This window comes from Papaver somniferum, chromosome 4 (assembly GCF_003573695.1).
Source record: "Papaver somniferum cultivar HN1 chromosome 4, ASM357369v1, whole genome shotgun sequence".
NCBI classification, from domain to species: Eukaryota; Viridiplantae; Streptophyta; class Magnoliopsida; order Ranunculales; family Papaveraceae; genus Papaver; species Papaver somniferum.
The window spans coordinates 146284774-146302042 of NC_039361.1; the positions used below are offsets into that span (position 1 = coordinate 146284774).

General features: G+C 36.4%; 1 protein-coding gene across 3 annotated transcripts; it reads right to left on the reverse strand.

Annotated features, from left to right (window-relative positions):
- Window positions 1-5352: 5352 nt before the first annotated feature.
- Window positions 5353-16227, reverse strand: LOC113271503 (potassium channel SKOR-like). Of its 3 annotated transcripts, XM_026521389.1 has the most exons (14): window positions 15912-16227; window positions 15322-15662; window positions 13123-13347; window positions 12960-13023; window positions 12395-12734; window positions 11038-11333; window positions 10153-10233; window positions 9636-9734; window positions 9083-9304; window positions 8163-8360; window positions 7437-7512; window positions 7029-7323; window positions 6363-6502; window positions 5353-5939 (listed from the first exon to the last, which is right to left on the reverse strand). In XM_026521389.1, the coding sequence occupies exons 2-14, from the start codon at window positions 15567-15569 to the stop codon at window positions 5704-5706; spliced, it is 2520 nt and encodes an 839-aa protein (XP_026377174.1). In that variant the 5' UTR covers window positions 15570-15662; window positions 15912-16227; the 3' UTR covers window positions 5353-5703. The 3 variants fall into 3 exon arrangements, 2 of the variants coding, with proteins under 2 accessions (XP_026377174.1, XP_026377173.1); XM_026521388.1 differs by lacking the exon at window positions 15912-16227 and having other exon boundaries at window positions 15322-15831; XR_003322175.1 differs by lacking the exon at window positions 15912-16227 and having other exon boundaries at window positions 5512-5939; window positions 6363-6519; window positions 15322-15837.
- Between the last annotated feature and the right edge of the window lie 1042 nt (window positions 16228-17269).

Here is a 17269-nt window from a genome sequence, read left to right on the forward strand (position 1 = left end):
TTCAAGGGATTTCCTCCATGTCTCCAGACGTGATTCGACAACCGACTTGCTCTCTCCGATCAGGGCCACGTCGTCCGCAAAGAGCATGGTCCAGGGCAATTCCCCCTGAATATCCTTCGTAATCTGGTCTATGACCAGTGTGAAGATATAGGGGCTTAAGGCTGATCCTTGGTGGAGTCCAATTTTAATTGGAAACTCGTTGGACAATCCACCACCGGTTCTTACCGAGGATCTTGCACCTTCGTACATATCCTGCAATGATCTATCCCAATCACGATGTAGTTTCCGAAGATCACCCGGGCCTTCCGGCCAAGGCTATATACTCGTTGAATACATCAGTGTAGCGCGCGTGTGGCCCAGAACATCTAAGGGCATCACCGACCTGTTATTGCATCAAACTTCCGTGGCCTAAACGGTCATAGTCCCTCTAAGAAGCTGGCCGCGGAGGGAATCCTCCGCATAGCTAGTTAGCAGGCTGAGGTCTCGTTCGTTAATGGAATTAACCAGACAAATCGCTCCACCAACTAAGAACGGCCATGCACCACCACCCATAGAATCAAGAAAGAGTTCTCAGTCTGTCAATCCTTACTATGTATGGACCTGGTAAGTTTCCCCGTGTTGAGTCAAATTAAGCCGCAGGCTCCACTCATGGTGGTGCCCTTCCGTCAATTCCTTTAAGTTTCAGCCTTGCGACCATACTCCCCCCGGAACCCAAAAACTTTGATTTCTCATAAGGTGCCGGCGGAGTCCTAAGTTTCATGCTTAATGACCAACAGCTGGTGATCTTGGGTCAGCTAGTGCGGAATTTACTAGTCTCATAATTGAGTTTAGTCGTCTTGATAAGGAATCTACCCATGTATAACTTAGAGAAAGCCTTGTTGGTTATGAATTGTTTGGGCCCATTAGTCTTCTTAGTTACTTGGACTTCCTAGGCTTGGTGCATCTGCTAGGTTTGTACTTTTTGGTTGAACATGAGCTGATGATAATAACGAAGAAAGTACTCCACCAGGTGAGTCAGCTACTAAGCCAGATTAAAAAGTACAACAATTCAAAACTCTTGATGTATGAGTCTCGAAGAGAAGAAGCTCTTTACTGACAGTGGAAGATTCCGACCTGGTTTATGAACTTTCGGTTTATTAAGCCCCTAGATTTTGAACGGTTTTTGGTCGAGGTACTGTCAGATCTCTTCTTCGTCACCTTGGTCGTCTTGGCTGGGAAGGAACTGGTGATTAGTAAAGGTGGCTAGAATCCAGTGGGTTTGTTGATTTGGGATTCGTTATTGCAAGTGGAAGTGATCTTGCTTTGATGCGAAACGGTGTTAGGCTAGGTGCTTGAAGCATGTACTAGTACATAAAGTGGAGAAAGTCAACGTTGGGTATAAAAAATATTGTTATCCTATCAACACATCATCACAAAGGCCGACTCGGCCATACACATAGAAGGATATCAATTATGGTTTTGGTTTAGCAGTCCACTACATGTGTGAGAAATACCCGCTTATTTATGTTATAAATAGGTCATTGTATCGAACATCCAAAACACAAATCTCGAAGAGATTATTTTACATGCCTTAGAATTTTTTGATCCCTCTCTCTACTGCTTCCCTCTTTAAAACCATCATATTCTATCATCTATGACTGAAACAACCTATCTACGAATATTCCTCTTGGTTCACATGACTTTTTATGTTCAACCTCACTTTAAAAATCTTAGAATCCCACTTCTATCATTTCATCGATTTTAGGTAACTACAATGGAATGACTAATCGTTATTTTTATAAACATGACACGTGTATATCTAACACAGACAAGATTATAAAGGCCACATGCTCACTACACACACTTGCACTTAGAATTCAATACACTTTATTAATGTTGATTGTGGACTTTTGACATAGGAAAAAATCTTAAAATCTCCTCTGCCCTGTACCAGAAATATAAATTTTATATATAAGTATTTATGATCCTGTATCGGAAATATAAAGTATGAATCTTTATTTTACATTCCACGAGAGAATTGATAATACAGAATCTGCTAATAGCTACGGGTAAATTGAATTGATATTATATCCTGTATCAAGATATGTACATCAATTTACACATTAGAGCTTCACCCATTTGAACTTTCAATATTCTATGTATATATAATTATGTACTTTATACTTCAGTATTCACCTGTGTATAGAAATGTATAAAAGTTATTTACTTTATACCTCAGTACTCTGTATCGAATTTACATTGATTGGGTAGCTCTTAGATGGATTGACCACTAATATAGAACAACATTTTCCTTTGAATGTCGTTGGTGCTTGTTGAAATTCCTCTCAGATGTTTTCTAACTATACAGAATATACATTCTGGACATACTCTTCGTCTCGAATAAATATCAAGCTCCTAGATAGATATCACTAGCAAATAGCAAGATTGAACCTATCTCAAGTCGCAATAATTTCACAGCTGAAATATTTTATATATAAGTTGGTGAAAGACAGCCTATATATTGAAATTCTTTACATACCCCAATTATTTCTTATCGCAATAAATCAATATTGCTCGACGATAACCTATATATTAGCACGGATATCACGATAATAATAATTTTTTTATTAAAACCATACATAGAAAGATATTAAGTTCTTATGAATAAATTAATAGTTTCTTATTACCCAATGGGTACCGATGGTTTTTATCGGTACTAGCTCCACTAATTTAGGAAACAGACCAAATGTTTATGATCGAGTCCGGTTACGGCTCTTGCATCAAATTGTAATGCACTTTAAAATGAAGAACTTAAGGGTTGATTTTAATGATATTGGGAGTTGGTCATGTCTAAGTCGTTGACAGTTTATTACGGGGATACTCGGGATCAACTACTATCATAAGTCTAAGTTTAAGGTTTGTGGTTTAGAAACCCTAAACATGATAGGGTAATGGCTTAACTGAGTCTTGTGTTGTTTCACAGAGTGTTAACTGTTTTAAGGTAAAAATAATGTAATGTAAAAGTACTTAGATTCGAGAGATCAACATCGTACAAGGATAGCTTAATCCAAGAAATATCTACATAGGAATGAGAAAGTTGGTTTTAGGGAGGGAAGCATAGAGAGTATTAAGATCAATATATGATGTGTTGGTACTGTATCGTCGTTGAACTATAATATGGAGTTCTTGGGCGTTTTGATGTGAAACTACTATGTTAAGGTTTCTCTCTCTAGAAATGAAAGAAAGATGAGACAAGGCAGAGATAAGACTTGTATGTGTAAGTTTCTCATATATGTGAATAGGTTAATAACCTAGTTACAGTAGTTGTAGCATATAGTGATCTCGTAAATGGTGGAAGTTATGAAAGGAGTGAATTTCGTGGAGGTAGTGGTGCAGTCACGTCTGCAATGTTATGGAAGACTGACAGTTATGTACGACCACTACTTCCTTTATTCTCTTAACCGTTCTCAAACATTCTCACTACTTGTTACTTTCTCATCATGGTGTATTGCTACACAACATTTTTGTTATAGACCGTCAGATCAAAATCTTAGTTGATATTCCCTTATGTGACATATTTGATGTCTTGTAGGGAAAAAAAAACTTCCGAATTATTACTTTTTTTGGTCAAGTCATAGTATTGACTTGATGAGGCCACTCAGCTCTATCTATACTGACTAGTGTGGAGTCTGATGAGACTAGTAGGTAAGCCATAAGTGATGATGAGCATTAAGCTCCAACTAATATCCTGTGAGAGATAAATTTCAGAATCACCATTTTCCCTTTGCTCGATTTTTGATAAAAATGACTGTTTTTACCCCTGGCGGGGAACTTGATGAAGATGACTTTTCGCCTCTAGTTACAAAATGACCATTTTATCCCTCATCAAAATTTCACCATCCACAATAGTTACTGCGAATCATGTTTAATTTTCATTTTCATTACGTTGATGCAAAAATGAGTCTTGAGAGATATAATTATTTGTAAACCTAAACTGATTTTTCTTGATCTTATTTCTTTTTTTCTTGGACTAAGTAAGACATCAATGAAATTATGAAAATATATGAAATTTTTTTATACCACTTCTTTTGAAAATGGACGCGGAAGAAAAAAATATTCCAATCATTTAAAAAAAAATAGACTTGTTTGGTTTTGCACAACAAAGAAGAAAAACCAGTCATTTGAACTTTTTTTTCATGATTTTTTTAAGTGGTCCCATTATATTTTAAAGAGAAAAAAACAGGAGAGAGAAATGTGCTCAAATTTGTATATCCAGAAATACCTTTTCGAATTCTAGAAATCAAAAAACAAGAAGTTAGTTTAGGTGTAAAATTTCAGAACGTCTTGTAGAAACAAAAAATTCAACATTTTGTGAAGCTAATTTTTTTTTCTTCTGACTTCTGCTTCTGGTATCCAAACGCGCTATAAGGGACCTTTCTTTTGACCACCTTAAATAAGTGGTGCCACCTCTTGTCTATTTCTTACTACTATATTTGTTTCAAAAAAATAGGTTGTGTTTTCTTATTTGGGTATCCCAGAAAAAACAAGTTAGTTTCAATAAATGGAAAGTCAAATATTGGAACTTTACTATTTTGCCCATATTAAGGACCACATCTTTGATATTCAAGGAAATGTTTACCTCATTATCTCTAAAAAAAAAAAAAATTGTTTGGGTGTAGAATTTTAAAACAACTTTGGGAAGTAAAAAAGTTAACTTTTTATCATGTATAAAAGTTTTGCTTGTGACTTCTGTTGCTAGTATACAAATGCGCTAAAACTTAAAAGATATTGTTCCCGATACGTGATGGACAGTAAACTAGGTGCATCAACTTCTCCTGATAGTATCCAAATGCGCTAAAACTTGAAAGATAATGTTCCCGATATGTGATGGACGGTAAACTAGGTGCATCAACCTCGACTTTGGCAGGGGTTGTAATGATCATTCTGGTTATTACTTATTAGCATGGGTTAATGATTTTAGTCTAGGAGTGGACATACATGTAACATCTGAACCCCTCCCAACTACAATTGATGAGGCACAACTCTGGGATGATCAAAGAGTTGCGAGTCAAAGCGCCATCTATAAATATAATGAAAGGATTTTAAGAGTAGGAAAAGAAATTAATCGTAGAAGATAAAGAAATTTTGAAACTGAATGGATAACACGGTTGCAGTCAATGAACTGCAAATGAAAAGGCTAATAGGATCATATCTGCACATTTCATGAAAAGAATGAGCCCTTCAACTTTACAATTTATTGCAACAGCTATCCATGCCTTCCCTTGGTTTTTATAACCTAACTACCAAAATACAAAACCATGCCCTCAATGGCAGAAAAATTAAGTGCATTCATATTCGGCCAACAAACAGACCTGCTGCAATATTCTACTATTAGCTTCAATCATCTTTCCAGATTCTGATTCCATTTGAACTATCTTACAAAGACTTTTAAGCAAATGAATTCCACATCGAATATTTATAATGAACCCAAGGTAGATTTTTAGTACAGAAACCTTAAGGGTCCTAACAGGGAAAAACTACATATCTTGATTCAACATACCCTTCTGACTAGTGTAGACTCGCATCTGTACATCAGTATTCTTAAGAACTTGAAACCTAGGACAATTGAGGACAATTTTTGTGATGGTGATACAGTGATAGAGGGTGTGATTGCATGTTCAGATTCACTACCTATATATTTGATTCTTACATTTATCGTGTTCTTTAGACCAGATGAAGTTTTTGGCCATCATGAATCATTTCAATATAAAGAATCTTACCGCCATCCTCTGATAAAATGCGTGAACCATCATAGAATTGAAGGTGCTCTGATGCCATACTGATGAGCTCGTCCACACTTGGTGGAACCCACAACACGACCCCTTCTTTTCGTTTCTCCTTCGGGTCCCATGGGTGGAAAGGGAATACCGTGCATTTCCTTGGATTCGCTTTATTTGTTACTGAAACATGAGAAAAACACGCAACTAAGTCTAAGGTATGGGGATACACCGTACTCGCAGTTATTCACAAAAAAACATCATAGATCGAAGGCCTATTACACTGTTGGACTTTCAACAACTCCCGAACATGTAGCTTGTGTAGATCATCAGAGTTAAACTGCTAAAAAATGGCCTAAGGGGCCAAATGCAGATGATCCCATGTTTGATTTTTAGCTAAGAAGAGTTCCCTAAACTCAAATCATTCTCACACAAGACCAACATATTCTATAACTTGGTACTAGGAAACCATTTCAGCCATTGATCGAGATTTTCAGCTCAGCCATTATACAGTTAAGTTTCACTGCTTCCTTTTACACACCTTTCTAACATCATTTAAGGATCTGAAAGAAGATGAAATTATTTTATATGCGAGTAGTATAGTACCTTGTAACTCTGATGTATTGTCAATGGCACTGCCACTGGTACTGGCTGTGGACAGCTCAGCAGACTCTGCCTCCTCCAATAGCTTAATCAATTTCTTGTTCCCACTAGTGCGGCCTTCATCAACTGGAGTATTTCCCCATCTGCATTTTCAAAATAGCTGATAAACACAACGATTAAAACAAATTCAAGCATTAGATAAAAAGTTGTTGGCTATGGGGTATAATTAAATGATTGGGAGGATAGTTTTTGTCTTTTATGTAATTGCATAGGCTGTGTTGTGTGCATCATCAGATTAACATCCACAAGATACCTTGCCTTCGAAAAGTAGATAGGAATGACAAACGAGAGGGGTTGTGAATGATAACATCATACAAAAGAAATTTTACTATCATGCTTAAAGTGAAAAGATTGAGATGATTATACTTCATGATATAAAATAAACGTCACATCTCAAACATACTGGGCTACCACGGAGACGGAAGATAGCATGGAATCAAGGTTTGGGCATAAAAATGGATTTGGCATGAAGGATCTGCAGGTCATGGCCGTATTTTCATGCAAGCATTCTGCACTACAAGAAGTCTAACGGGATAGAATAAAAGGGAACTAAAGAAAAACAAGTAACGGTGTTCATTTATATCTACTGAATGGATTCAGAAAGCATACCTGTCGCGAGTTAACACACTAGCCCCACCTTCTATTAGCACTTTTGCAATCATATATGATCCTTGTGAAACGGACACATGAAGTGCTGTTCTTTGATCGTAATCTTTGGAATTCGGATCTAGTCCATTGGACAATAACCTTTTTACGAAATCGGAATCCCCCCTTGAAACAGCCTGACAGAGACAACTACCGCCATCCACAATATTTAGTGATGCTCCTTCCTTGACAAGTAACGAAGCCACTCGATCATTTCCTCTCTTGACGGCTTCGAATAAAGGTGTATTCCCAAATTTATCTGATCAGCATTAGCTTAGTAGTGTTATTAAGCAAGAAGCTAACATTTATCTCCCGGAAAATTAATATATTGGGAGCATGAATGCAATAGTAACAACCCATCTAACAACTTACCTGCAATGTTTACACCAACACCTTCTTGAATAAGAAAAGACGCAATGTGTTCAAATCCTTCTGACGCCGCGATATGCTGTTGAAAATAAAAGACAATTCAAACATCGATTTTCAATTTACAATTTTAAAGGAATCAATATTGAAAAATACTAAATCTTCTGATATGGAGCACCAAAAACTAATAAATTTTTGAAAACCAACAAGCATGCTACCACGAGCTCTGGAAGGAAACTGAAACTTATACATTAAGAAAGCTCAGAGACATGTTCAACAAAAATGTAGAAAGAACATGAGATGATATGGCGACTAATAAGAATTATGAGGCATTCCAGAGATATATCCAGTGAACCAAAAATAAACATCCTGATACAGAAGTATTACTTTCATGTTCACGGCATGCTAGCTTGATAGCACAAGTGTCAAAGACAGGCCCAAACAAGAATAAGTACGACATGCATTCACTATAAAATTGGCATCCATAAACAAACATCAGATCGATCGACTAGGTCAATGAGAGCACTTAATAAGGTAATATAATAATGAATACAATTCATTAGATTAATAAACCAAATTTTGGGAAAGATTTCATCTATCTTGTTATCTACATGTGTAATCTTACCCCACAATTGCAGTAGCATCTGTAATCTTGGGGTGATGACGTAAGAAAAGAAAGATAGTATAACTAACTGAGAAGATATTTAGATAATTTATTATTGAGTTTCATACCAAAGGCGTCCTTCCATCATAATCTGTTTTGTTGGGATCAGCTCCAGCTCGAATCAAACGCTTCAGGTGATACAAATCCCCATGACATGCTGCACTGTTAACCCTCAAAGCAAGCTCTCCTTCTTGCTTTCCAATATGAAACATGACGTCCGATTCCAATTGCTTCATTCGGTGAAAGTCTTTATTAGACTCTTTCCCCTGTCAGTTCACCTTAGATAAATGTTCGATGCAGAAAAAAGTGAAACTGAAAACAAAAGGTTGATAGAAATTTTCTTACTGCAGTACCAAGACTAACTAACAATGGACAACTGCACCCAAACAATTTCAATCAATGAAAATTAGTGTGCATTGCGCAGCTTATAAGACAAGCTTAAGCAAAGACAGTTCCTACGAGTTATTCTGATGGAAGCCAATTGCCTCCTACCAACTTTATCTATCCCACAATTCTTGTTTCATTTCAAAGACCAACCAGAAAGCAGGAAAAAGGATGCAAAAACATAAAGAAAATACAGGTCATGGGAATAGAAACAAGACGTACAAAACCACTTAACTATCTAATAAGTTACAACGACAACCCCAGTTCTGAAAGTCAACTCAGGAAACTTGTCATGCAGATCAAGATACCTCTTTAATATTGATCCATTCTTATAATATAGAGGATTTTGATTTTACACATTACATACCAAAGAAAATCCAGACAGAGAAGCATTTCAACATATGGGTTATACAAAGTTTGTGAAATCGCAACAAAAAGGAAAATAGTACTGCATGGACATAAGAGGTGAAGCAAGCATTCAGCTTCTCCACTCTAAATAACAATAAAGAAGAGGACTAGACAGGTCCAGATGATGTCAAACGTCATTTGATAAAACAAAACTTTGAAACATACTAACAAACTGCTAATTCCCTGTTTTGCTTACCTCCAAAAGGTTGGTCAAGATTATTCTCTCATCGGAAGAACAAATCTCGAGGATACTTATAAAAGATTCCTTATCAAGTCGTAAGAGCCTACATAGTTCACAAACGCGAATGGTATAAGGCTGGGGCATATTGCAAAGGATGGAAAGTTCCCCGAACGAACTATTAGGTTCAAGAAGTGAGACAGTTACTTCAGATCCCTCTTCTCCTATACCCATCTCTTCCTGTAAACAGAAACACCTATATCACGTCGGGAAAAGAAATATAAGTGTAATAACTGCAGAATTAAAGGAAATACTGATTTCGACAAACTGTTGATTGGTTTATATGGAAAGATATCGAAACAAACTCAGAAGAAAAGAAAGATATTGGGAACCAAAAAATGACCACGCATTTGAGATTCTAGATAGCTAGGCATTCGGCTAATAAGTTGAAGGCGGAGTACTTAATAGTGTTCAAAACGGATTATGAGGTCAGATAACATCTATTATAAATGCAATACACAATCGAGAGGAAAAGATGTCAAGAAAGAAATATGCGATAAATTATGCATACCAGCACACCATCACAAACAAAATAAATTTGATCAACAATGTTGCCCTGTTCCATAATCACTTCTCCTGGAAGAAAAAACTCCTCGTGGAGTCTAATTACCTGAAAGAGAGGAAGAAAATGCAAATACAAGCACCATTAGTTGAACATACTTGAGACAATACCACTTGTCCAACAAAATACTTAAATTAGTATCGGGATAGCAGATATAAACTAGACCGAAGAGTTAATCTAGATGTACAATGATGAAATCTAAAGAATCTTAACAAATACGTCGAAAATGATACTGTCACAGTAATAGCGCTGCTTGTACAGCAGATAACCGCAAGGCAATCTTATGGATGAGATTCTCTACATGCGCATAGGATAGACTTTGCAATATGTCTAGTGCAAACATCCTTTCTGCAAATGACTAAGCTGCTGGTCGTCATTCTAGCATCGATATTATCTTTGACTTCCCTCGTTTTAACCTCGCTTTTCTACATGTGATGTGAGTCAGCAAGTTGGATAGAATACTTACGATCTGATTCTTTAACTCTGGAGAGCATCCTTTAAAGAGAGGAACATCTTCAATAAAATCTCTGTATAAAGTTTGTGAAATCTGCAACATAAAGGAACACAGTAAGGTATGATTAAGCAATGGAAGATAAATAGTACATAGGCATAGTAGGCGCCAAAACCATTCAACACATCAGTAGTATGAAGTATTAAAATAAATCTTGGCTTCTACAAATCTGAACATTATTTTTTCAGTTAATTCGCTCATAAAGCTTACTGGATGAATAATATCTAAACTAAACCACGATCCTGTCAACTCTTGAATTGGAGAATTCAATCTTCCATTTGACCATACTCCTATATCATCAGAAAACTACACACAAAATCCTTGTAATCCTAGGTTAATATCAACATGAACCCTATATATATCTATATTGCATAGTGTTGTGTGGAATGAGGTGTAGTTGGTTTGGAAGATGATTCAAGACTCCAAATAGGCAAAACTTAGCGCATACTTGCATACATGATACGAGTATGTATGGATAATCCCCACCGCAAACTAGAATGATATAAAATTGTATACTGATAAGCTAATTAAATCAGGGGAAAAAATAATCAAAACTTCCAAGCCAGCATCAATTAATTTAAGTAGCAGCCAAAATACGTGACCTACTGAAGCTTAAGAGGCAGCCCTTTCTCCAGAGTACTTTTTGGCTGAGCCAAAAAAAAATTAAAATGAAGTACTGATATAGATGGTAATTACCCATGTAACATCTCATTAATTGGATTGAGAATAACTTAATCTAGGAAGAGAATAAGCAGTAATCATGAACAACGACAAAGAAAAACAAATCAAGCAAATCTCATTAATTTTGTGTGCTCGATAGAATAGACTTCCGTTTCATACCTTAGCGCGGATAGATATTGGAATATCCTGGAGAACAACAGCCTCCGTGTAACTGCTTTCATACTGTAACCGCAAGTGACCTTTGATTTGATCACGGATTTCCTTTCCTAGTTTGTTTCTATTCATATATTTCATTATATCCGCCATTTTATCCCTAAATCTTTCTGTCTTTGAACCTTTTACTATTAGCGCTGTCATGTTACCAATCAAGTAAGCTCCAAGAATCATATCGAACGACACGTAAATCATGACAAATATCATCTCCCTGACATTTACTGCATGTATCTCTCCATAACCTGTTGCGAAAGACTTTATTTATTAGAAATCTCAAATCGTGAATGTCAATACAGCTAACTGAGAAAAAGAAGCAGAAAGAAATGCATGAATCATAATGATACATGTTCTTCAATGCAATATACCGATTTTTGGCATACAAAAACAAGGCAGAGGTGCCTCATTACTGTTATTGTCGTTCCAAAACACGAGGAATGTTAAAGATGACGAAACAACTCATACACAAATAGTTTCTTGATGAAGCTGAAGCCCATTTTTAGATTCCTAGCATATTGGTTTTGCACAAAATCTTTGATATATCTCCAACCTCTCAGCTTCTTATGAGCACTACTGGGATTATCTGCAATCTTCATTCGACTTATAATAGTCTTTACTACTGCCAAAGAAATAACCTAGAGAAGTGCCCTCGCTGAGCCCTAATTTCTAACATTAACAATTGTCACATGTTGTAATGAACGGAAGATTGGTTGTGCTTTGGTACTTAAGTCAAAGCACCGTGAATGTTGTTAACTTCAGTTGATGTTCCTTGACCTATTAGAAACGATAACTTAATTCACTCATCACAACAAAAGTCTGCCTTCGTGACTCCATCATGCATAGCACACTACACAGTTATTTTGTACTCGCAAGTTACAAGCTCAAACTCGTATGTAATCTGGTTTGGAACCTACCTCCACCGCTAACTAAAGATCCTATCTTTGTTTCCTTTCGAAAAGAATATTAATAGAAAAATTTGAAAGTTTTCGTCTAAATTTCTAATGTTTAAGTAAGATGTAAATCCTGAACCTTCTCGTATTATATTCTTCAGCTGAACAAAGCATTTATAATACTAAGAGAACCAATAATAATGTAGACGTATAGTGCACTTTGAAATGCTTTGAATCAATGAATGAGTAAAGAGAAATGAAGTAAAGAATTACCAACAGTTGCCGTGGTGACAATGGCCAAATACAGTGAACAATGTATCTAATACTAAGAGAACTAATAATAATGTAGACGTATAGTGCACTTTGAAATGCTTTGAATCAATAAATGAGTAAAGAGAAAGGAAGTAAAGAATTACCAACAGTTGCCATGGTGACAATGGCAAAATACAGTGAAACAATGTATCGTTTCCCAAGATCAATTTCTCTAAAATTCGAATAACTGTAGTCGCCCAATTTCAGACTTCCTATCCAAGTATATCCTTCCTTCTCAGCTGGCAGAGTTGTCGCCAGGTAGTAAAAGATGCAGGCAGCCGTGTGGGTGCAATAGAGTTCAACTGCTAGAAGTTTTACAATCCTAGTGAACAAGTAGTTGATACGAATGTCTTTCTCCATATGCTGAAAAAACTCTATCACTTTTCGCACTCGGTACAGCCTTATCCACAAGAGATATCTCACTTCTTCTTTTTTACCACAAGACTGATGAAAACAACAAATAGTCTTAGAAATAAGAACTCCGATTCTAACTGAACGAATTCTTTAGCAGCAAATTTCAGGGTTACCGAAACTGACTCTTAGGTTATTAGGTTGACCAAAAGTAAGCTGCTGAAACCAATATTCAAGTATAAAAGCAGGCCATAGGAAGCAACTAACAAAAGTGAAATAACAATGTAAGATAAATGGACAGGAGTCTCAAAAACATACCGCATAGATAAGATCCCATGGACAGCAAGCGAGAAGATCCAAGATGAAACTTGATTTCAAGTAACTGCAGTTCAGCACCAAATATATTTATATATGTACACACATTTCACAAACAAAACACCAGTAAATGCCTTTTTTTCTAGGAAGGGAACAGGAAACAAACCGGAGCGCAATGGTAGTCCGCTTGGAAACCATACGATAAGTTTGTGGGTCTCTGAAAGCTACAAAGAATTGAATGATGATATCTACAAAGAAAGCAAACTGTCCAGCAATATCGAGGATGAATAATTTGTCTGGCAAACCCCTGAAGAATCCAAATTCGACTGGAGTAAAGAATGAAGAATAAATTGCCCATATCAGTATGATCCTTGTCCATATCAGATACCACCTGCATTTTTAAGTCAACTTAAGTTTTAGAGAAGGGAACAAACAACTATGGAACCCTAGAAATGTAGAGAAGGGAACAAACAATAAAACCCTAGAAATTTAAGTCTTGAACTACTTCGATTTCAGAAATTGAATTTGAAATTCTGATATGATTGAATGATAAAAATTCCGGTTTCAAGAGATCATGATAGACATGGTGACCCTAAAAGATTTTTGATGAATTTGCTTCTCTCTGATCTACTATTACTCTCTGTTGGGCTTTGGCGGTAAATGAAATCGAAAACCAACGGTTCATACGAGTCGGCCTTTTTAAGGGAGTGTTTGGACTTTTGATATCACACTTTTTTATCCAGATATTTGATGACCTTTTTAAGGGAGTGTTTGGACTTTTGATATCACACTTTTTCAGCCAGATATTTGATGATCGGTAAAGAATACGAGGCTGATGAGTTTAGAACCCAATGCTTTTATCTCTTTATTACAGTAACATGACATTCTTTTACCCAGATTACAAATGGTCATATTACGTTACACAGGGACAGGGTCATATTAGATTCGCCGTAACACCCACATAAGACAACATGCTACTGGAGACGAACTAGATAACACCCACATCACTGCACCAATCACGGCCTAAGAAATCATACAAAACTAGATAACAAACGTAGTTTACGTAATCTTTTAATTTTTAGAGTAGAAAATGTTATACGCCAAAATCCGGTGGTTGCTGTAATTCAAATAATACAAAACCTTGACATCAAAGTTAACCCAAGTTAGAGATACAGTGTGCGCGAAAAATGCACACGGAGAAGTATAAAACAAAAACAAAAACAAATGCTCTACGGGTGGACACAAAGACAAACTAAACTTTCGGCGGATTTTATCTTTGACAATGGGTTTTGTTGTCTTCTCTCGTCCTTTTCAGCGAGGTTGTTAACAGGGGGACGGTTTGTTTGGGGTGGACCAAATTATAAATAAGACAAAACAATATTTGTCTTTGGGTGTACATCCCCAAACAAATTGGTACCCTCATTCGGGACTTTCTCTATCTAATATTACTGGCTATCTACTTATCTAACGTGGCAACATGATCGGTGATTTGAAAGGGAGCTGCTAGACACACCGATGTTTTGTATCGAGAAAGCTCCGAGAAGAAATCTGACGGTCCCTGCTCGCGTGCTTAGCATTTGGATCTGTGCGTGTAAAAGTGGGGTCCACTTGTTTACTTCGGTGACAACTGCGGGATATTTTCCTCCGTTGTTTTGTCATTTTCGGATTTGAAAATCGTTGTAGTTATAAAGAATGTCCAAATAAGAATGGACTCAACAAAAACTTTGAGTATAATTACGGTCAATGGGATACATACACCGAAATACTATCTTATCTTTTCATTAAAAAAAAAAAACACCAGGTGGCAGAAAATCCTAGTTAGTCATACATTGTTTTAGTAAATAATACGACAAGATTATAGATTAAAATAGAATTTCCTTAAGAGGAAAAAACTCTACTATAAATCTATGATCATACTGACAGCTAGCTAAACTGATAAGTGACGGGCTGACGGCCAAGTCCTAACGTCTCATGTAAGCATTTGAATAAAAAATCAGACCTTGTTTTCGCCGTCTCGCATGTGCATGTGCTTGCGGGAGACAGGGTTCAGGAAGTTCCCGTTGCATCTAACAGACTACATGCATGGTTGGTTCATTGTTCAGCTTGTGTTGCAAAATGCGAAATAAGTTTCTTATCTACCTGTAACAATATTAAATCAAATGGACAAACACGCTTATGTGCTGCCTGTGTCCATTAGACCCAATTTGTTCGCATCTATCACGTGGCAACCGCTCATATACTCTAAATTAAGGGGAATTCTACGATCTAAAATTTAATGGTCCGCGTCACTGTGTGGTGATGTCGACGAGGAGAGCATTTGAAAGAAAAACAAAAAAAGAGAGAGATTCTAAAATTAGTAGCATACCTGTTGTCTGGATGAATGACAAAGCCTCTGATACCGTTAATAAAATCTTCTCTACTGATTTTTCTACGTGTCTGATTATCCAATCCTAACTCGTTTGTTATCAAATCAAATCGGCTTCCTCTTGATGATAGAATGCGATCCTTCAACTTTTCCACCTTAAACTCTTCCGTTTCATCTTCATCTTCTTCTCTCTTATCTCTTTCTCGTTCATGGTGGTGGCGATGAAGATGATGAAGATGATCAGGCATCCTCAGCAGAATTCAATTTGTTTCAGAATAATTGAATCAAGGCGATCAAAACCAAATAATCACACAATTTATTAATCTCTGCTGTCGAAATCTCTGAAACAAATTAACATAACGCCAAATGATATATAGAAAAATGATCGAATGAAATAATTGTCTATTTTGGATAAAGAAGAAGAAGAAGAAGCGGGAGAAAGGAAATGTTAGACACGAGCAACCTGAGAGAGTCAAGTTGCCCGAAGCCAAACTCTAGAGAATTATGGCCCAATCATAATCATATATATATAAAATAAAATTTGGAAAAACTGAAAAAAGAAAAAGAGAGTCAGACGTTACAACACGTACCCATGCTGAAAGTCCAATATACCCATCGTGGTTATGAACTCATTAGTAGTCCATTACTCGAATGCTAAGATTTGTGATCTACTGTTGATTTCAAGTGTTTAAGATTTTCATCAAACATGCGATATTCAACAACTCATGAAGCTGAATTTTTGAAATTAGAAGAACAGAGGAATGGACAAATCACTAGTTGTGGAGTTTATATGATATCCCATGGTAACACAAAACAGTACAAACTTTTAAGTTGAATTACGAATCTATACTGTGAGAACAATGGAAGATGTAATCCTCATGTTTAGTTACAAATGGGTATTGAAAACAAATACAAATCAAAATCGAATCAGTGAGATAGAATTATAGCTAAAGAACGGTGAGTAGAATTTGAGTGAAGCACCTGGAAATTACACAGAGTGTATGTTGGATATGAAAAGTTTAAGCTTCTGAATCCTGGTGATAGTAACATAAAGAGAATTCTGGATCAAAACTCCTCTGACAACTCCCGTGAAAAGAAAAAGTGTATGCTCGGACCTCCATGAATATATGCCGATTAGATTATATTTGCTAGCAAGATCTTAGGAACAAGTGGGGCTTTTATTCGGTCCCCAATCCCTTGATTTACCTTTAATTCTAACTAAGTCCCTCGGAATTAGGACCATCCATGGGATTGCACAACTTGGGTTCCGCACCAAGGTTGTTAAATCGTGAATCGGGGCCAATGGTTTTCTATTTTCGTATCATATACGGTATTGAATCGTGAAATTATTGCCGACTTTTGAAATGTCTAAGTTGCATTTTATCATACTCCTTCGGATTATGAAAAAATCATGGGTTATTTGGTTTTTGTTACTCCGTTTTTGATCAAAATCTGGGTTTGGTCTAATATTTGTACAGCCTTTGCGTTTGGTGTAAAGACCAACGTTGATCCGCGTTGACTCAGTTATATGGTGACGTGTCTGACTGTTTGACTTGGTTATTTTTTGTGTACCCCGTAAATTATTATGTATTTTAACAAACACCCCTAATTCATTCTTCATTCTTTTAATTCTGAATCGATACCAAAATTTACAGTAGCAACAAGTCTTCCATGATTCAACATCATCCACCACTTCACATATTCAACAAAATCCATTCTCTAATTTCATCACAGCCATCGCAATAATACACGAGATCCCTTCTACAAACTGTTTCTCGGCTTCAACTATTGCCCCCTTCTCCAGAATCATACCCACTTTCTTCATCTATCTCTCGATTGAATGATTAACAATCTCCTTGTCTTCTCTTGATTTCTTGGTCAACATCATCATAGATTCAACCTGAGTTTAGGAGTAATGAACTACATTTAATTGATTCCATTCCATTTG